At 39.5% G+C, this 22,783-nt stretch overlaps 1 protein-coding gene across 1 annotated transcript in view; it reads right to left on the reverse strand.

Moving 5' to 3' along the window:
• The window catches only part of NAA35 (N(alpha)-acetyltransferase 35, NatC auxiliary subunit), an 86,775-nt gene that overhangs the window by 25,636 nt on the left and 38,356 nt on the right, over positions 1 to 22,783 (reverse strand). The window contains exon 11 of the mRNA XM_011945888.1: positions 1,340 to 1,518. Within this exon, the coding sequence (XP_011801278.1) occupies positions 1,340 to 1,518 (179 nt within the window). The remainder of the gene's footprint in view (positions 1 to 1,339; positions 1,519 to 22,783) is intronic.

The raw sequence follows: 22,783 nt of genomic DNA on the forward strand, positions 1-22,783 counted from the left end.
TATATACATACATATATTTATATATAAACACACACACACACTTAAATACATATGTTTATGTATACCAGCATATATATACGCATTTATATGTTTTGAAGACAGAATCCAGAGTTCAATCCCTACTCTTAAAACTAAGGTGAGGCCAAGTGCACTGGCCCATGCCTATAATCCTGGCACTTTGGGAGGCCAAGATGGAAGGACTGCTTGAGTTCAAGAGTTCGAGATCAGCCTGGGCCGCATGGTGAGACCTTGTCTCCACAATAAATAAAAATTTAAAAATTGACTGGGTGCAGTGACTCACACCTGTAATCCTAGCACTTTGGGAGGCTGAAGCAGGTGGATCGCTTGAGCTCAGGAGTCAGAGACTAGCCTGGACAAAATGGTGAAACCCTATCTCTACCAAAAATACAAAAAATCAGCCATGCATGGTGGCACATGCTTGCAGTCCCAGCTACTTGGGAGGCTGATGTGGAATGATAGCTTGAGTCTGGGAGGTGGAGGTTGCAGGGAGCCGAGATCACACAACTGCATTCCAGCCTGGGCAACAGAGGGAAACCCCATCTCAAAAAAAAATAATAATAAAATAAAATTTAGCCAGGTCTAGTGGCATGTGTCTCTCCCAGCTACTTGGGAGGTTGAAGTGGAAGGATCACCTGACCTCAAGAGTTCAAGGTTGGCAGAGCACGGTAGCTCTCATCTGCATACCCAGCATTTTGGGAGGCAGAAGTGGGAGGATTGCTTAAACTCAGGAGTTCAAGACCAGCCTGGGTAACATAGTGAGACCCCATCTCTACAAAAATGATGATTAAACTAAAATATTGTTGGGTGTGGTGGCACACGCCTATGGTCTCAGCTTCTTGGGAGGCTGAGAAGCAGAAGGATAGCTTGAGCCAAGAAGGTCAAGGCTGTAGTGAGCTGAGATCGTGCCACTGCACTGTCACCTAGGTGACAGATCAAGGCCTCCATCTCCACAAAAAAAAAAAAAAAAAAAAAGAGTTCAAGTTCGCTTTGAGCCAAGATCACACCACTGCCCTCCAGCCTAGACAACAGAGTGAGATCCTGTCTCAAAAGAAATCTTGGATGAATTATCTAACCTTTCAATGTCAGCTTCTTAATCTCTAAAATAGTGTAAAAGCTTTTGAGGATTAAATAGAATGTATGTATGTATAATATTTGCTATCACAGAAAATAGACATAGTAGTATTTATCCTTGGTCAGTGTCTATAAAGTGATCAACTATTCTGTTGTTAAACCAAAGCTACCACATAAATATGTACAATTATTATGTATCACTTTTTTTAAATGGAAGTTATATTCTGGAACAGAGATTTGTACTTACCAGGATACAATGTAAATTTGTTAAATTCACAACCTCACAGACAGTTTTTATTCTATCTATTAATCTTGCAAAATAGTTGACCATTTCTTCTCTTTTAATTATTTTTGCATATCGAGGGAAGGTAGGTGGAAGTAGCCTCTGGTTCACGAGGGGTTCAAAACCCATCATAATTGGATGATCTAAAAAGAAAAAATGAAAGTAAAATTTTTCAAGGTTTCTCTGAATTTTAAACTGCAAATGTTATTAAATATAAAAATGCCAGTTTAAAAAGCTTTTTCAAACAAATTTTAACCACAAAATCCTCTAAACAGATTTTATAGTTCAGAATACATCCATATATATACATTTTTTAAAAAACTAAGTAAGTAGATTTAATAACCTAAAATTGTACTTCCTACCTACATGGTGGTGATAGTGGTGAGGGAGGCGAGTTTCTACGTCAAAATGAACTCGAAGAAAAAACTCCGAGGAAAAAATAGGGTCAGTATATTCTTTCAAAACAGAGGAAATGATACATTAACCATGAAATTGTGAAGAAAGGTAAAATGGGAACACAAATAATGTAGGCTTCTCTTCCCCTCAATTACTAAACAGTAGAATCCATTCAAACTTAGCTAGACAATAATCCTAAATAGCAGAGCAAAGCAGCATAGCCCTCAGCCCTTAGCCCTCAATGAGTCCGAAATGCATTTGGTACGAGATGTAATTACAGAAATCCACAATGCTTTAAAGACAGTATTGTAAGACACCTAAGGGTGAGTTCCTCTTTCTTCTCTGTCCACTGGTGATCTCACTTTTCACACTAGTGCACAGCTCCAAACTAAGTCTTTCTCAACTTGACATCTAAAATGTGGGAGTATATCGCTAAAATGACACATGAACAAGAATTTTTTATTCAAAGCTCTCCTGCTGGTCTACACAACCTAAGAAAACATATGGTTTCAGATGCCAATGAAAGATAAAAAAGCTGAAAAGCTGTTGTTATTAAGAATTAAAAGCAAGACTGACAACCATATTATAATGCCCCTGAGATATACACCATAATTGTTCTTTAGGACCATGCAAATAAAGATGTTCCCAGGGTTCTTGGTCTTTTTCCTCTTCTCTGTATCTTCTCCCTAGGTAACTGGTTGATGTTACTTATTCTAGTATAAATTCCGATTTAAATGATGATTCCAGACTGAAATCTTTAGCCCACAATCCTTCTTAGTTCCAAACCTATGGCTTATAACTGCATAAGGAACATTTCCACCTTGGTATGCCGTATCATCTCAAAAGGCAAATGTCCAAAAACTATCTTTGTTTTTCCCCTAACACTGCTTTTCCTCTTACAGGCCCCCTTTCTCAGTAAAATGACCCACTATCTTTACAATTGCTTAAGCCAGAAGCCTTGTCTCTTCTCATTGCCTCGCCTATGCCTAGTAAGTTTTAAAGATTCTAATTCCTAATGTACACTCGATCTGTCCTTCCTCTTCCCTCTTACTGCCACTGTAACAGCCTAACTGCACTGATTGCTCCCTCATTCAATTAATCCTATATGCTGCCACCTCAACTGTTTCATCTAAAACACAGTCTGGTTTCATTCTCCAAATCCAAAAACTTTGTTGACTCCCTATTATATACAGTACAGATTCTTTGGTAGAACACTGAAAGGTGCTTTCCAATTTCCTGCTCTCCCTATAGAAAAAAAAAAAACAAAACTGCACTCCAATGGAAAACTACACACTGTCAGATTGATTCCATGGGAGCTATTCCATAAATCTATAAATTGTAGGCAAGTGACAAACATGCAATTTCTATCCTATCTGGCAGAAATGCATTGACTTCTTTCCCCTTCTATGGAAAAAAAAAACTTTGCTACCATTTACAACTTATTTCAACATTCCATTACTTCATATAAATGTGTGCTGTTTAAAAGTTTACATTTGAACTGCTATAACATGTGTTTGAATGATTTTAGCATTCTTTTTTTGTTTTTTCCCCCTGAAATGGAGTCTCGTTCTATTGCCCAAGCTGGAGTATAGTGGCAAGACCAAGCAATTCTCCTGCCTCAGCCTCCCAAGTAGCTGGGATTACAGGTGTCCACCACCATGCCCAGCTAAATTTTGTATTTTTAGTAGAGATGGGGTTTCAACATATTGGCCAGGTTGGTCTTGAACTCCTGACCTCAAGTAATCGGCCTGCCTCAGCCTCCCAAAGTGCTGGGATTACAGGCGTGAACCACCATACCTGGTCACATTCATTTTTATTTGTTTTATATCTGCATGAGAGTCATGGTTTTAACCTTTTTCTGAAAATGATCTCTGAACACTCCCTTCTCCTTAAGCACTGTCAACTATAAGCATGCACTGTGACTCACAAATTTCATGCTCTTTTATGCCTCTTTACTTTTTACGCAAACTATTTTCTCTACCTGTAAAACCTATCCCCTGTGATTAGGCTGGTAGTTTTGAAACAGCTTGAATGCCTTCTCCTCCTCAACTCTCCCCAGAACTTTCTATATATACTACTGCACTGTCTATATGGAGTTATGTCATTTTCCCCTCTCTCTGAGCTGTTCTGAAAGCAGGAACTGGCTTAATTTCTCAAATACCTAAATACCCAGCTCGTATGTTTGCTCAGAAACAAGATATGCAGCATGCTCAAAATAAAATGAAAGGCTGTTTCTACTATAATGCAATAGTTTGAAAACTTCATATAGAACTAAAGTAAAAGTAGTAATACCAATGCTATAAAAAGCTTCTTCACCATACCAACACAAATATATTTTGGGTTTTAATAAATGCATGGAATTCAGATACTTCAATAGTGTATCACCCTTATTTTCCCTGAAAGCATTCTAACATGCATCTAAAATTATTATTCAGGAATTTTTTTTATTCTTAATCCACACATTTTTAGAGGCCTATGTCACAAGTAGAAAATTAAGCAGATAATAGCCACTCATGAAAATCTGTATTACCATGGAAAGTAAACAATAATGGGAAATGGACAACCAATACTATATTCTGTACTACATTCACTTTTATACAAACTAAAAAGCACAAAATAAAACAATATTAACTCCTGAAACTAACTCAGCTATCCTGCATATTACAATAGGGTGTTTAAGCAGCATACCTAATCTCTTCATACGAGATGCCAGTAGCACCCGCTTTACTGTGAAAACCAAATATGCATCCCCAGACATTGCCAAATGTCCCTGGGAGGCCCCAGTTGAGAAACACTGGTCTACACAAATACAACAAGCAATCATAATTCAGTGTGGATACACCCAGGATTTAATAATCCATTGAAAAATCAGAGGAACGATTTCCTAGAAAAGTTTTGAGTTATTCAAAGGACAAAGTATTAGTCAGGACAAGGTCTTCCAAGCATGTAAAAGGTCTACAGCAGGGGTCCCCAGCCCAGGTCTAGGAGCGGTTTGTAGCCTATTGGGAACCAGGCTGCATAGCAGGAGGTGAGCTGTGGGCAAGCAAGCAAAGCTGTATCTGTACTTACAGCCGCTCCCCATCACTCCCATTACTGCCTGAGCTCCACTTCCTGTCAGATCAGCGGCGGCATTAGATTCTCATAGGAGCGCAAATTCTATTGTGAGGTGCGAAAATGAGGGATCTAGGTTGCACGATTCTTTTTTTTTTTTTTTTTTTTTTGAGGCGGAGTCTCGCTCTGTCGCCCGGACTGGAGTGCAGTGGCCGGATCTCAGCTCACTGCAAGCTCCGCCTCCCGGGTTCACGCCATTCTCCTGCCTCAGCCTCCGGAGTAGCTGGGACTACAGGCGCCCGCCACCTCGCACGGCTAGTTTTTGTATTTTTAGTAGAGACGGGGTTTCACCGTGTTAGCCAGGATGGTCTCGATCTCCTGACCTCGTGATCCGCCCGTCTCGGCCTCCCAAAGTGCTGGGATTACAGGCTTGAGCCACCGCGCCCGGCCGGTTGCACGATTCTTATGAGAACCCAGTGCTTGATGATCTGTCACTGTCTCCCATCACCACCAAAGGGGACCGTCTACTTGCAGGAAAACAAGCTCAGGGCTCCCATTGTGTCTACATTATGGTGAGCTGTGTATTTCATTATATATTACAATGTAATAATAGAAATAAAGTGCACAATAAATGTAATGCACCTGAATCAACCAGAAACCATCCTCCTCCCACCCCTGTTGGTGGAAAAATTGTCTTCCACAAAACCAGTCCCTGGTACCAAAAAGGTTGGGTGGGGACCACTGGCCTACAGGACACAGAATATGGCTTTTCTTTTTTCCTTAAGGAGTTGCAATTTTCCAACTCCTAACTTCTCTAAACTCAGGAAGTAAAAACAGAAGCCTATAAATAGACTGGAAACAAAGCTTCTATGATAAATTTAGAAGTTATCTATATACTCCTCTCCATTCTCCACACATATTTAAACTTTTTCTCCTCTACACTTTTGGTCCATGTTAATGATGAAAGGAGTTGCTAATGGCTATTTTTAAGTGTCAGCTGTTGTTGAATCTCTTGCATAAGAATTTAGTAACCATCCTATACCAGACATCATAAGTTGCTTGACTAGAAAAGAGGGTAAGAACTGAGTTACAACAAAAGATCAAACCAGTTATTCAGGATGTAGACTACGCCTGAGCAGGAGATGGGCTAAAAGGTAGCCAGGAGACTGCATTTGGTTTCAAGGCAGTAGAAATTATAAAAAGTTAAAAGAAGCTTTATCAAACTCAATATCTTCCCAGAATAAACTGTTTTAACATTTTCCCACTGTACTTCATACCTCTACCACACTATTTCAGGTTGTCTTATATGGAAATAACCTGAACAGGCTCTAATGCCCCTTACTAAATGAGCTCAGAAAGAAACATAATTCATGGCACTTCCCGCCTAGCATATGCTCACTGGTTTTCCTGAACTGAACTGGATACAAATTAGACAACATAATTTTCAGAGCTCCCTTCTTATTTCACAAGTCTATAGGTATACAAAAATTATCTTGGTTTTCCTGTTAAAACATTTCATAAATAAAATGCTAAGCCAGGCACAGTGGCTCATGCCCGTAATCCTAGCCCAATGGGATGCTAAGACAGGAGGATTGCTTGAGGCCATGAGTTCAAGACCAACCTGGCCAAAACAGCCAGACCCCATCTCAAAAAATTAAAAAATTAAAAATAACTAAAATGCTAAAAGTCACTCAGTACAAGAGGGCCAAATAAGATTATCTTCCCTTCAACTTGCGCTCTCTTAAAATAATAAAGTATAACTGATATTTTCAAAACATTATGATACACAGGTTTAAACTGTGAAGGTACTAAAATTCCTGTTAGGTCACTGGTCTTATTAATAACAGAAAAGTACTACCAACAGCATATGGGCATTACATAATAATTTTTTCTTTTTTAAAAACTGATGTATAACAGTTGTATGTATTTTTGTGGTATATGTGATATTTTGATACATGTACACAATGTATAATAATCAAATCAGGGTAATTAGGATATCTGTCACTTCAAACACTTCTCTCTTCTTTGTACTGGTAACATTCCAATTCTCTGCTAGCTGTTCTGAAATATACAACAAAATAATAACTATAGTCTCCCTTCTACACTATCAAAAAATAGAACATATTCCATCTATCTAACTGTACTTTTGTACCCATTAACCAACTTCTCTTCACCTTCCCCTTCCCCCTTGATAAAAGATTTATGGTAACAAGTACTTTGGTTTTACTGAGCAAATTAAGTTATTGTAAAAGTAAATTAGATATCAAAATTAAAGATCTGGAAATGTATTAGTCGAGAGACTATATAATTTATTCGACATATCTTTCATGAGTTACATAGGCAATTTATAGTCAGGTTTATTAAAATAATGAGTTTTGGCTGCCCTTAAGTTGGAAGGAATTCTGGAAAACAAAATAAAAGCTGCTGAGCTTCGATCATGTTATTCTGCACTTCTTGGCTACTTTATTTCCTTCTACAAAAAGTTGTAAAATTGTACTAAGCCAGACACACACAAGTATTGTATAATATCACTTGTATGAGGGACCTAGAACAGTCAAATTCAGAGAGAGAAGTAGAATAATGGCCATGAGGGTTTGTGGGGAGGAGGGAACTGGGAGTTCATGTTTAAGGGGTAGAGTTCCAGTTTGGGAACATAAAAAAGTTCTGGAGATAGTGGTGATAGTTGCACAGCAATGTGGATGTACTTAATGTTAGTGATACTTAAAATGGTTAAAATGGTAAGCTTTATGTTATATTTAACCAAAATGTTACAAAATAGTATTAAATCACAACTGTTAAACTCAAGGCATGGCCTCAATAAATATCATACCCTAGTCATTGGTGAGAGTAACCTAGGATGTAATATCATACAAATCTACATATCTGACACTTTTTAGTGTATTTTTTTGAACAGGTAATAGATGCAAAGGGTTTTCTGAAAATCTCATTCTTACCACTGAGTTTAAGGGAAAAAAAGCCACCCACTTGTGATCCCCAGTTTATCTCTTGAGAAATAATCACTACTACAAGTTTCTTCTATGTGTGGGAGAAACTTCCTTTTTCTAATTTTATTGAGGCATAATTCACATACAATACAAACATCAAATGTACAGTTCAATGGTCTGAAAAATATGTACAACCATGTAACTACCACAATCAACAAAAAGAACGTTTTTACCACCTCAAAAGGTTTTTTTGTGCAATTTCCCAGTCTATCACTCCAATGCTCAGCAACCAAGGTACTTCTTCCTGTCCCTACAGATTAGCCTTTCCTAGCCGCATGTGGTGGCTCACGCCTGTAATCATAGCACTTTGGGAGGCCAAGGTGGGTGGATCACTTGAGGTCTGGAGTTCAAGACCAGCCTAGACAAGAGGGTGAAGCCCCGTCTCTACTAAAAACACAAAAATTAGCCAGGCGTGGTGGTGTATGCCTATAATCCCAGCTACCCAGGAGGCTGAGGTGGGAGAATCATTTGAACCTGGCAGGCAAAGGCTGCAATAAGCTTAGACTGTGCCACTGCACCCCAGCCTGGGTGACAGAGTGAGACTTGGTCTCAAAAAAAGATTAGCCTTTCCTACTTTTAAACAAACAATCAGACAATTTGTACTCATTTATATCTGACTTCTTTGGCTCAACATAGTGTTTCCAAGACTTATCCATTATGTTGCATGTATCAGTATTTCATTCCATTATATTTCATTATGTAGATATATCATAAATTGTCCATTCACATATCAAAAGCACCAACATATTTTGATCTATTTTGCTTTGAGGTGAACTTTTTTTCTTTTGAAACAATCTCAAAAGTTCCAAGCACAGTTAATAGTAAACCACCCTCAGGTATGTTTAGTGTTATTTCTACAAAGGCATAGTCTTCCATAATCACAATACAGCCATCAGAATTAGAAAACTAACACTGGGCTGGGCGTGGCAGCTCACACCTGTAATCCCAGTAATTTGGGAGGCCGAGGCGGGCAGATTATGAGGTCAGGAGAGCGCGAGACCATCCTGACTAACATGGTGAAACCCTGCCTCTACTAAAAAAAATACAAAAAATTAGCCAGGTGTAGTGGCGGGCGCCTGTAGTCCCAGCTACTCCAGAGGCTGAGGTGGGAGAATGGTGTGAACCCGGGAGGCGGAGCTTGCAGTGAGCCAAGACTGCACCACTGCACTCCAGCCTGGGCGACACAACGAGATTCCATCTCAAAAAAAAAAAAAAAAGAAAACACTGAGCAACTATTATCACCCAATCCTCATACCTCATTCAAGTTTCACAAACTTCTTCACAACCATGTCAGTTGCACTTAATTTCACTGCCTCTTAATCTCCTTCAGTCTGACACAGTTCTTCAGTCTTTTCTTGACTTCCATGACACATCTTTGAAGACTAACAGACCAGTAATTCTGTATACTGCCTTCCAATGTGGATCTGTCTTGTTTCCTCATGATCAGATTCATACTATGAATCTTTGGAACATTACAGAATTACTGTTATATCTTCATTGCATGCTATCAGCAAAATGAGGATCTTACTACTGGTGATGTGAACTTTAATCACCTGATTAAGGTGGTATCCAACAGGCCTCTTCATTGTAGTTACTCCCTTTCCTTTTGAAATTAATAAATATTTGGGGGTTGGATGGACACTCATATAAATATTCTCATCAAACTGTCCATTTCATTTATTTACATCAGGGTAGAATAATGGCTTTATCTTTTTTTCATAAGTTATGATCTGTCAGAATTATTTACTTTGATGCTTAAGTCTTTGCTAATTTTGACCACGTGAGATCCCCTTCGAGTTGTTTTCTGTGTCCAACTGATACGTTCCTATTATTTTTATTTTTTATTTATTTATTTTTTTTGTGACAGTCTCACTCTGTTGCCCAGGCTGGAGTGCAGTGGCGTCACTGCAAGCTCCGCCTCCCAGGTTCATGCCATTCTCCTGCCTCAGCCTCCTGAGTAGCTGGGACTACAGGCGCCCGCCACCACGCCCAGCTAATTTTTTGTAGTTTTAGTAGAGACGGGACTTCACAGCGTTAGCCAGGATGGTCTCAATCTCCTGACCACGTCATCCGTCCGCCTCGGCCTCCCAAAGTGCTGGGATCACAGCTGTGAGCCACCATGACCAGCCCATCCACCTTTTTTAGAAGGACACTTACGATATTTGGGTAGAGCCAGACAATCCATGATCACCCCCTCATCACAAGACCCTTAACAATCACATTTCTAAAGATCTCTTTCCCAAATAAATATTTACAGGTTCTGAGAAGTAGAAATAGGACCTTGATAGCTTTGGGACTATCATTCAGTCCACTACAATCTCCTATCACTGACATGTTAGGCCACCATAACCTCCACTCCATTTGGCGCTCCTCTTAGAGATGCTCTCCTCACCCCATCTGAGCTCTGATACCCCAAAACAGGCCACCTTTCTGCACATAAGCTTTTCATCAATCTGCTTAGGCTGCAACTTCCCACATGGGGCCACCTTTCTACTCTTCTCTTCCTGCTTAGGCTTTGACATCTCATGCCATCCTGTCCTCCTGGACAGCCTCTTCTCCCCACTTATGATCTGACACCTATACCTGGGCAACCTTCCACAAGGACACCCTTTTCAACATGCTTAGGCTCTGAAACCCTGCACCTGGTCACCCCCATGCACAGATGCCCTCATTACCTGGCTTGGTCTCTGATAGCCCTGCACACAACCACCTCCATGAATTTACCTCAAGTTTCACCACCCTACTCTGCCAGGCCTCATTAACACGAGTCTACCCTGCCTGAACTCCCACACCCCATGCCTCTCTCTACTCCCTGACTTTACACTCCAAAACCCTGTACTAGGCTGCCTTCCCATAGACACACCCTCCTCATCCTACTTAGGCTCCTGACATACAATGCCAGGTTGTTCCCACATGGTCCCCTTCTCAATCCCGCTTAGGCTCAGGCACCCGAAGCTCAGCTACACTCCTGTGGAGATATCCTTCTATAAGAAGCAGTGAATCCAGTTAGGCTACCCATCACTACCTTGGTGATGCTCTCAAGGTACCTTGAACTGTCCCAAACTCCTGCTCTAGGTCTATCTCTTTGCAGATGCCCTCCCCATTCCACTACCATTCTGCATGGACACTTCCTTACTCCACACAGACTTTGATGGCCCATGCTAGGCCTCGCCCTGCTAAAAGGACTCTCCACCTACCCACATGGTTACACCACCTTATGTCAGGCTACTCCTCTCTCCCATGTGGACACCATCCTCATCCCTAAGGCAGGCTCCAAAGTCTTGCTCTAGTGCACATGCCCATTGTGCTCAGGCCCACCTCATGGCATTAGGAGTGAATTTTTTCAAGAAGAGAAGGAAAGAAGAGCAACAATCAGAACTTAGTTTTGTTATCACTAAATTGGAAATACATGGTTCCCTTTATCTTTCATTAAGATCATTCATTCTTTGCTGTATTTGCTGATAATTGAGAAGTCTTTTATTAATTTTGTATCTACAACTTTATTAATATCTCTAAAGCTCTATTCCTTCAGAAAGGTATCTGTTAATCTTACCGATACTAAATAATGATAATGCTAAAGACCTCCCTTTACCTTCCTTTGGCCATGGCTATGGTTTGGATGTGTTTTCGTCCCCACCAAAATTCATGAAGTTTAACTGCCAGTACAACAGTGTTGGGAGATAGGGCCTAACAGGAGATGTCTGAGTAAAGTGGGCAGATATCTCCTAAACAGATTAATGCCTTTCACTCTCGTGAGACTGGATTAGTTCTCATAGGTATGGATTGGTTCCTACGATAGTGTATTGTTAAAAGGGAGGTACTTTCTGTTTGGTTCCTCTTTCCACGTGTCTGCTTTAAACTTCTTTGCCATGTTTTGACCCAGTGCATGGTCTCATCAGAAGCTGAGCGTGTACCATGAATCTTGAACTTCCCAGGCTGCAGAATCATGAGCTAAGTAAACCTCTTTCAAAATAAATCACCCAGTCTCAGGTACTCTGTTACAGCAACACAAAATGAACTACGACAAGCACCAAACTTGAATAGTCTTATCTCTATCACCATTTGTTACCTCTACATGTTGAAATGTACCTATCTTTATATTACAGATGATTTCTCAGCTTTAACCAGTATCTCTGGATCCCTGCATATAAAAGAAAGTTAGTCTTCCCCATTACTTCCTGACTTTGGTTAATTACTTTTATATCATCAAGATTCTTGACACTTCTGTTACATTGCATTTCGTAAAATCAATTTCCACCGTCTTAACCACAGTTATACAATGAAACAGAATCAATGCTCAATGTCTGTCCTACCACAGCTTTTCCATCTATGTCTCAGCAGGCTGAATTTCATTCCTGATTTCAGTCTTTCTCCTCCAGGGAAAAGGTTTTTGGAAAAATATTCCAAGTTCTTGCTAGTTTAAAAATATTTGTACGAGTGTCAGTTGAAGACCTTTGGAATGGGCGTAAAAGTTTTATATCACAGTTCTTTTTTTTTTTTTTTTTAAGAGTCTCACTCTGTTGCCCAGGCTGAAGTACAATACCGCGATCTCAGCTCATCACAACCTCTGCCTCCCGGGTTCAAGCGGTTCTCCTGCCTCAGCCTCCCGAGCAGCTGGGATTATAGGCGTCCACCACCACGCCCAGCTAACTTTTCTACTTTTATTAGAGACAGGATTTCACCATGTTGGTCAGCCTGGTCTCAAACTCCTGGCCTTGTGATCCGCCCACCTTGGCCTCCCAAAGTGCTGGGATTACAGGTGCGAGCCACTGCGCCCAGCAGGTCACAGTTCTTTACTTGAGGACTTTGAAGATATTGTTATGCTACTTTCTGTGTTGATGTTGATGTGAAGAACCATGAAGCCAATATAAGTTGCTTTAGAGCTTAAGTAATTTACTAGGCTCTATTTTACTATTAATAATTCTTTATCAATTTATCCTGGAACACATTATACTCTTTCAATGCACACTCACGGATTTAATTCTAGTTTCTTCTAGAAATGTCTAACATTTTTTTCTGTTCCATTATACGGTTCACATCTTAAGGGACACCAATCATATGTATACTGAGTCTTCTTTTGCTATTGCTTTCTCATCATACTTCAAATCTCCTTTGCTCACTTTTGTTTCACTTAGTTTTTTCCTCAATCCTGACCTCTATGTCCTTTTTTTTTTTTTTTTTTTTGAGACCGAGTTTCACTCCTGCTGCCCAGCCTGGAGTGCAATGGCATGATCTCGGCTCACTGCAACCTCTGCCTCCCAGTTTCAAGCGATTCTCCTGACTCAGCCTCCCAAGTAGCTGGGACTACAGGCATGCACCACCACAGCTAATTTTGCATTTTTAGTAGAGACAGGGGTTTCTCCATGTTGGTTAGGCTGGTCTCGAACTCCCGACCTCAGGTGATCTGCCTGCCTCAGCCTCCCAAACTGCTGGGATTACAGGCCTGAGCCACAGCGCCTAGCCCTCCAAGTCCTTCATGGCTTTTCAGCAATGTCTAGAATGCTTTTGCTATTTTCAATGAGATCTCTCAGGATTTTTCTCTTCTACTGCTTTCCTGAACTCTGCCTGGCCACTTTTACTACCTTTCTGTTATTCGTTATTTCTTCCTTTAGTCTTAGTATTTTTGCTTTCTGCTCTTGTTCTACAGAGGTCATTTTAAAATAAATTCTTTCAATTTTTGTACAGAAGTGTTTCCGAGCAGTGTTTTTCATCTGCTTTCTTGATTTGTGCTATTTTCTTGGAATATTTGTGTATAAATACTATGCATTTTCTTTTTTGATTATGATATCACTGAAGGAGTGCTTCTTGAACCAGTTTTTTGAGTGAGGTGTTAGAATAGCACTCTAGACTAGCAGGAGGCCTGACTTTCCTTAAGCCACATGTTATGTGCGCATGTGCATGTGTTTCTTTTACTGACACAAAGATTACCAGTTAACCAGACTACTAAAACATCAACAGCATCTCCTCTGTCTTGCAGCAGAAACGAAGACAGCACATGTGCATGTTTTCTGGCAGAGCCCCACCTCCTTTGCCTCTCCCAAGGTATTATTCACATAGTTTAACACAGTCAGCTTGTGTACTCCACACCTGTGATTATTCCAAGAGAATCCCTAGTTTTGTCCCTTCAAGTTATGTCAGCTTCTTCTGAGAACACTGTCCTTTGCAGGTCTACTTATGTTTACACCATGAAAATCTAAGCATCCATTCTCAATGTTCTCCCTCTCCTGGGTCCCATTCTATTTTGATTCTGGTTATAAGTGTTTCCTATTTTTTAAGACACTGGAAAGATTCTATTTCCCATATTCCTTGTAGATTTTGGCTGGTTTTAGAGAGCAGAAACATCAGAGCCATCTTCACAGTACCATCCCCAAACCAGAAATCCTCTAGATCAGACACACACAAGCACACATCTGTGGGTATGCATGGACTTGTTAAACAACAGAAAAAATTCTGAACTACAAGAATAAACATCTCAGGCTCCTGGCACTAGCACATCATGGCTTAGTACTCTCTAATGGCTTGTGATTTTAAAATGAAGTCAGCTCCACCTCTGTTGCACAATACACTGCCACCGTGGGCAAGTTAAGCCGACTGGGTTGTAACAGCATAGTTTTGTCTTCAGCACCAAGGTCAGTCCTCAGGAAGTTAAATGAGCCCTATCACAGGTAATGTATCATCATATTCTACATATTTTAATCTATTTTTAATATGCACAAAATTTTTAACTTTTTTTCAGTCACATATGTATGTGGCTCAAGAATCAGTTGAACAAGGCTTTTATTAAAACCAATAATCAATCGTCTAACCATGTTCTCCACCCAACATCACCATTTCTCTCTCCCCAGAGGCTATCTCTTCCATTTCTTCTTAGTTATCTCTTGTATTTCTTTTTTGGTATTATCTACTTCAAATCTGTCCAACTTGCAGCCCACAATGACTGTGAATGCAGTCCAACACTAGTTTGTAAACTTTATTAAAACATTATGAGACTTGTTTTGGTTATTTTTTCTTTTTTTGGCTCATCAGCTCTCATTAGCACATTTTATGTGTGATGCAAGACAATTCTTCCAGTGTGGCCTTGGGAAGCCAAAGATTGGACACCCCTGGCCAGGCGCGGTGGCTCACGCCCGTAAACCCAGCACTTTGGAAGGCCAAGGCGGGTGGATCACTTGAGGTCAGGAGTTCGAGACCAGCCTGGCCATCATGGTGAAACTCCATCTCCACTAAAAAAAGAATATAAAACAGTTAGCCGGGCGTGGTGACGGGCGCCTGTAATTCCAGCTACTCAGGAGGCTGAGCCAGGAGAATCACTTGAACCCGGGAGGCAGAGGTTGCACTGAGTCGAGATTGCGCCATTGCACTCCAGTCTGGGCAACAATAGCAAAACTCGCGTCTCAAAAAAAAAAAGATTGGACACCCCTGATCTACATATTGCCAAAAAACAGGCTTAGAGTACTCCTTAATTTAATTTTAGTTTTACACAGTATCTCTGACTTCCTCCTCCATCTCCAGAAGATGTCAGAGACCTGAAAAGGAGGAAGTCAGAGATAATGTGTAAAACAAAAAACAAGTAGCACTGTAACCATGTACAAATTATATGCCTGCACACACTTCTGTCCCCTAACCTACAATATCGTTACATCACAATTTTGGTTATAATCAATAGTCAGCGTTTGCACCACTATGATCAAGTAAATAAGTCAGCATTAGCACCACTATGATTTGTTATCCATTGCCCAGATGTGAAAATTTTAATTTTCATATGCATTCTGAAGTTTAATGATTGTCTCGTAAGGCTTAATTCACCCCAAACCATTTGCCAGTTCTCTCAATCTCTTCTGAACACATCAAATACAACAGCAGTCTTGTATCTTCAAGACATTTTCCCTAGAGCCTTGGGGCTTCCTCCAATCTGGACTTGTCCATACATGGTGCTCAGCTATTATGTTGTATTTTTCTCCCTTTACCACCATCCTGGGGATTTCCTTCATTATTTTATGATGGATTCTCATTTTCCCTAAACCTCATGCTTTCCCTCTTTCTTTACTCCCATGTTTTAATGGAGCACATCTTCCAAAACTTTTGTGAGATAAATTCTGAGACTGTAAGTGCCTGAAATTATCTTTCCTCAAAATTAAACGATAGTTTGTGTCTAGAATTCAACATTAGAAACCATTATCCCCCAAAGTCTGAAATCATTTCTCCGGTGATTTTCTTTTACTGACAATTCTAATGAGATATAATTAGCATACCACATAACTCACCTATTTAAAGTACACAGTTCAATGGTTTTTTATACATTCACAGAGTTGTGACACTATCAGAATCTAATTTAGGACATTTCCATCACCCCACGAAGAAACTCTATACCCATTAGTAATCACTCTCACTCTCTTACCTGCCTATAATTTTTCCCCCAATCCTAGGAAACCACACATCTACTTTGTCTCTATGGATTTGCCAACTTTGGACATTTTATATAAATGGAAATCATATAATACGTGGTCTTTTCTGATTGGATTATTCCATGTAACACAATGTTTTAAAGGTCCTTCAGTACTTCATTTTTCATTGACAAATAATACACCACTACATGGATATACCATTTTATGTATCCATTCATCCACTGATGGACATTTGGGCTGTTTTTCCCTTTTGGCTATTATGAATAACGCTGCTATGAGCATTAGTGTATAACTTTTTGTATGGATGTTTTCATTTCTCTTGGATAATTCTATGTCTAACATCTGAGACACTACCAGACTATCTCCAAGAGAGCTGTATCATTTTACATTCCAATCAGTACTGTATTAAGGCTCCAGTTTCTTCACATCCTTGCCAACACTTTTTATTATCTTTTTTATTAAAGCAATCAAGTGGGTGGGCTGCAGTAACTTTTCATTTTGATTTGCATTTCCCTGAAGATTAATGTTGTTGCACAACTTTTCGTGTACTTTTTGTCCATTTGCATATCTTATTTGGAGAAATGTCTGTTCAAATCTCTTGCCCATTTTTTCATTCAGGTTTGGTTTTTTTTTAATCTGGATGTAAGATTACTGCCTATGTTTTAAGAGTTCTATAGCTTTAGTTCTTACATTCAAGTCACTGATCCATTCGGAGCTGACTTTTGTATATGACCAGCAGGGGCGATAGGGAGTAACCAACTTTATCCTCCGGCATGTGGATATCCAGTTGTCTTAGCATCTCTGATGACATTTCTTTCCTCATTGAATTGTCTTGACACCCTTGTCAAACAGCAACTGAGAATATGAGTGTTCATTTCTGGGCTATCAATTCTATTATATTCCACTGATCTGTATCTATCCAGAACTACACTGTCTTCATTGCTATTGCTCTGAGGAAGTTTTGCATTAGGATCTTTGTTTTTGCTTCGCTGACTTCTAATTTCCACTGCTGCTGCACATGTGACATTCTGTCTTGATTCTGTGTATGTAACTCGGTTTTGCCTCTTTTCTCTTAGGATCTTCTATTTGTTGCCACTTTTCTAAAGTTTCATAATGATATGCCACCTCAATACAAGTCAGTTTTCATTCTGGTTGTGCTGGGTGGCTCTTTATTGGCTCTTTCAAACTGAGCATTCATATCATCTGTCTCCAGGAAATATTCTTACGTTTGTTTGTTTGTCTGTTTTAAAAAGACAGGGTCTCTCTCTGTCATCCAGGCTGGAGCGCAGTGCTACAATCATAGCTCACTGTAGCCTCGACCTCCAGGGCTCAGGCAATCCTCCCACTTCAGTCTCCCAAGTAGAAAGGACTACAAGGCATGTGCCACCACACCTGGCTAATCTTTTAATTTTTTGTAGAGATGGGATCTCACTATGTTGTACAGGCTGGTTTCGAATTCCTGGCCTCATGCAATCTTCCTGCCTTGGCTTCCCAAAGTGCACTAGGATTACAGGCATGGACTACCACATCCAGTGATATATATATATTTTTTTGCTTCTATTTTCTGATCTATATTTCTGGAACAACTTTTATTAGTTTATCCTTTGTTTTATTTACTTACCTTTATTAGACAGTAGACCTTTCGTGACTAAGCCTAGTTTAATCTTTATCTTTTTTTTTTTTGAGATGGAGTCTGTCGCCCGGGCTGGAGTGCAGTGGCCGGATCTCAGCTCACTGCAAGCTCCGCCTCCCGGGTTTACGCCATTCTCCTGCCTCAGCCTCCCGAGTAGCTGGGACTACAGGCGCCCGCCACCTCGCCCAGCTAGTTTTTTGTATTTTTAGTAGAGACGGGGTTTCACCGTGTTAGCCAGGATGGTCTCGATCTCCTGACCTCGCGATCCGCCCGTCTCAGCCTCCCAAAGTGCTGGGATTACAGGCTTGAGCCACTGCGCCCGGCCTTATCTTTCCTATTTTCAACCTTTTCATTTTTGACTCTTAAGACTTCTGCAACTTTGTTCTAAACTTCCTACTTATTTTTGTCATTTCTGCTCTTCTATTTTAAGTTCTGGGATACATGTGCAAAACACGCAGGTCTGTTACATACATATACATGTGCATAGTGGTTTGCTGCACCCATCAACCCATCATCTACATTAGGTATTTATCTGAATGCTATCCTTTCCCTTGCCCCCCACCCACCATGCTCTTCTATTTTCAATCTCAAATAACATATTCCCCTTTTTTCCTTTCATATAGCATCCTATTTTTGTTTTACATACGTATTGATTTTTCTCATTTTTCTTAAGGTATTTTGTTTGCTTGCCTGTTTTATTCTCTTTCTTTCAGGCTAGAGATTTCCACCCTTAACTCTACATTCAGATTTGAAACTAGAGCACACACCAAAAAAAAACATTAAGAGCACGGTGAATATAGGTCAAGCTTTCAACCAAGCCATTTTATCAAGGGAACTGCTGAAATTATCATATTTAGATTTTGCTGTTGTTTTCCTTCACCTCTTGGACTTGTCAGATTTCCCTAAGAAGAATCCTCTAAACTCTTAAGTGGAGAGCATGTGCCTGGCTACACTGTTCTGAAAGCAGAGTGGAGCAAAGAGAGGAGAGATGGGGAAAGAAAGTAGTTTACAATAATAACTACTTAACTTTCACTTAACTGTCTCATAATGTGTACCCTTCAACTGGGCCTCATATACCCTCAAGTACAGAATCCCTCTGTCCCCTTCCTCCAGAGAATAAACTTTTAGTATTGTGAGGTTCAGAAATGTCACTCAGCAAAAAGGGGGAAGAAATTTCTGCTTCTGAACAGATTATCAACCAGTTCTCATGTTTTCCGCTAAATTTCTCATACCCATTTCCAGAAGTATCTGGCAAACTAATAATGCAGCCGTCAGGAGATCCACAGTTTAAACTGGGCTGCCTTTGACGTCCTCTATCAGTGGCTAAAAATACAGTTATTTGTAGATAGGTAAGTCAATCTCCTTCTGTTTTCCAGTTTCTAAAATAACTTTGTTGCTATTTTCTCCTTTCCCTGTCTTTCCCATCTTTATCAATGATGCCCTGAAAGAAAAAAAATCACTTCTTCATTGCTTCTTTGGGATTTCAGAAAGCAAATACATGTGTTCAACCCACCAAGTTTATTCAGGTATCTTTTAATTTATTTTTTAAAGATGACAAGTCCTCTTGAAACTGTATGTTAGATTTGAAAATACAATCCCCAAGGGTATCTACTAATTTCACGCAACATAAATTTAAATATATTATTTCCACTGGCAACTGTTAAAGATGCTCATAATCTAACGGGTAAACTAGACCCAATTCACAGATAACTATGAGCGAACAGGGAAAGAAAAAAAATATTTTGACAAACAGAACCAGGAAAGTCTCACTGGAGGAGGTGATGTGAACATCATTTTAAAGGATGAGCTAAACTTCCACAGACATATAAAAAAGAACTATAAAATTCAAGACAGCATAAGCAAAAACAAAGAAAAACATCCGTTTCACTGGATTTTTTTGTTCCTTTCTTCCTTCAACAACGATATAACCCAAGATCACATCTTTGAATCCAGCAAGTCCCAAGTAAACACATCTACTCCCTCAATAAGCACTGAAAAGGACTCCTAAATCTGTTTTTCTACCCATTTTCCAGGGCCAAATACTTACTTTACTACTACAGTGCTCCATGTAACCACATCAAAAAATCCCATTATCAGTAAGCTGCCCTCCTTATCCACCTCCAAAACCGCTTTTGTATTCTGCATCTTTATAAAGACATTACTATGCATTGAGTAAATGCACCAGCAAGTAATTCCCAGATCAAGTTTGATTATTCCTACTTTCTCCCTTAATGCCAGTTTACAATTCATACTGAATATATACCTTTCAATGAGAAGCTAAAATGAATGCTCAGTGATTTCAGGATTTACACAGCCATTTTGTCACCAGTTGGAGTTGTAATATAATCGGAAGGCAAAATGAGTAGAGACCAAAACTAATCTATACTATTATTTTCTCATCATTCTTCTACTAGAATAGACATTAAGAAGGCATTAACTTTTTAATTATATTTATATAATTTTAATTATAGAATTGTATGGCTTATGATTAAGGGATAATTACAAAGTTAAATTACACCAGCTAAAAGGTATTACACATACAAGCACAGGGTGAGTACTTCTTAAATTTAAAATTTCACTTGCTTAGTAATAAGATTACATTTCTTAAAGGTTTATTCAAGCCAATTTTATGTAAACAATTTTCCTGAAGCCTGTCGGCATACTATAAAACCAGAGTAAAAAAGGTGATCATATGCACAAGCTATTTTTAGCACTGGTCTGAAATATAGGAAAGTCACAAGCTGTATCTACTAATGTTCCCATGGAAATTATCATCTCAAGAGTTTGCCTGATTACAAATACAGAGCAGAATAGACCAGGAGTAGTCAGACATGGAAAAAAGAAATATCCAGATTCCAATCATCTGGAAGATTCGTGCTTTGCATGATCTTGTTGATACACAAACCAACAAATTACTTTGAAGTCATTTATTATACAGCGGTTTTCATAAAAGTATTACTGCTGTAGATTTCAAAGCATTTAAGAGTTGTGCACATTTTATCCCTCTCTGTAAACATGTACTACTACATTGCTATGCATAACCACCTCCTTATGTCCCATGGTACAGAATGCCACCTAGTCATTCATCCTACAAACACATTCCCTCTTTTGGAAAAAGTGAAAATGATGATAAATAAATACAAATTTAGCACAACTAGTAGAAACATAAAAATTATGACAATATTCATTTCCTAACCCAAATTACCTTCTGGGTTGCTCTATTACCTAACATTTTAGTAAGGAAAGAAAAATGTATGGGAAGGGGAACACAATGCCTGTCTCTAAATGGAGGATAGGTGTGGAAAAGGAATGAGGTATGAATCAGTAAAAATTTGCTTTTCTGGTTACAAGACTGACAATTGGGTAACACTAATTTGAAGCATATAAATTTCTCTTCATCTCTACTGGAATGGCCAAGTCGTTGAGGGGGAAAAAAAGGATATAAATATCATTCCATTGTAATGAGTTTTAAGGACAATCAAAATTCTTACATATTATCTAAAATATTAACCCACTGTAAACTTTACAACAGAGGTACACTATTCTTTTTAAGGCATAGTTCATAAATAAAATCTGAGTGCCAACAACACGCCAAGCATGGCAATACACAAGAAGAAAGTGCCTGGGCTAAAAGTGCTCAAAATCTCATGGAAAGACAAATGGGTAAAAAACTAAAATACAATGTACTAAAAAAAATATAACAGAGGCCTGTATGAATGCAGTGAGAACACAGAGGGTGTGACATTATGAAATACATATTTGGTCTTTCTTCTTGCTTCCTAAGGTAACTCCTAAAATCCTTAGACTCTCCAAGTGCTGTCTTTTGGTATGCGAATGACTGATAGCTTCAGGGTAGGGCAGATAACCAAAAAGACAGAGGCACGATTACAGGGTTGGGACTTTCAGTCCCACTCCACAACTTCCAGGGATGGGAAAGGCTGAAGGTCAAGTTGATCACCAACTGCCAAAGGTTTAATCAATCATGCCTATGTAAGGAAGCATCTGTAAAAACTCAAGAGGACACAGTTCAGAGAGCTTCCAGATATCTGAACATGTCGAAGTTCCTAGGAGATAGGACACCCAGGGAGGGCATGGAAGCGCCAAGACCCTTACCCATACCTCACCCTATGCATCTCTTCATCTGTATCCTTCGTATCCTATAGCCCTCCACAATAAAAACAGTAAGTGTTTTCCAGAGTTCTGTAAGTCACTCCAGCAAATCAGCTGAAACCAAAAAGAGAGTCATGGGAATCCCAACTTAAAGCCAGTAGATCAGAAGTTCTGGAAACCCAGACTTGGAACTGGTGTTTGGGGAGCAAGAGCAGTCTTGGGGACTGAGCCCTCAACCTGTGGGATCTGGCATTACCTCCAGGTAGATAGTAGAGGCTGGAGTTTGTTTTCCACACACACTACCACAAACACTCCTTTAATGGCAGTTTAATTAGAGGGCACCCAGCTGGTGTGTGTGGAAAAAGAGAAGTTGATCACTCAAGTCTTCTGTGCTGATGACTGTTGTGGTGGTGTGAGAACATGGGAAAAATACAGATTGAAAGTTTTTCCAAAACAGGGAGAATATCTAAGGCCTGCCTGGTGTTCAGAGTAGACTGTGTGTAAAAAGTAAAGTAGAGGTTCCTCTTCAAAGACCTTCCTTCCCATCTAATTAGGAATAAACAGTAACTTCTATTTAGAAGCAAAATTCATTCAAAGACCTGTGCTAACATTCTTAAATATCTGCTAGCCGTAACAAAGAAACAAATGTACTTTATGTTCTTAGCTCCCATAATTTAGCCTAAATATTTGCCCTGGCATGCTTATACTGGTCCAAGGAAGCAATAGGTCACAGACTGTTCTTCTTCCTTATTTGGAGGTGTTTTTACCTTTCTCAGTATTCCACAAGTTACTTTCTCCTTTCTTTGTT

The sequence above is a fragment of the Colobus angolensis genome, unplaced genomic scaffold, assembly GCF_000951035.1.
Source record: "Colobus angolensis palliatus isolate OR3802 unplaced genomic scaffold, Cang.pa_1.0 Scaffold246, whole genome shotgun sequence".
Taxonomy (NCBI): Eukaryota; Metazoa; Chordata; class Mammalia; order Primates; family Cercopithecidae; genus Colobus; species Colobus angolensis.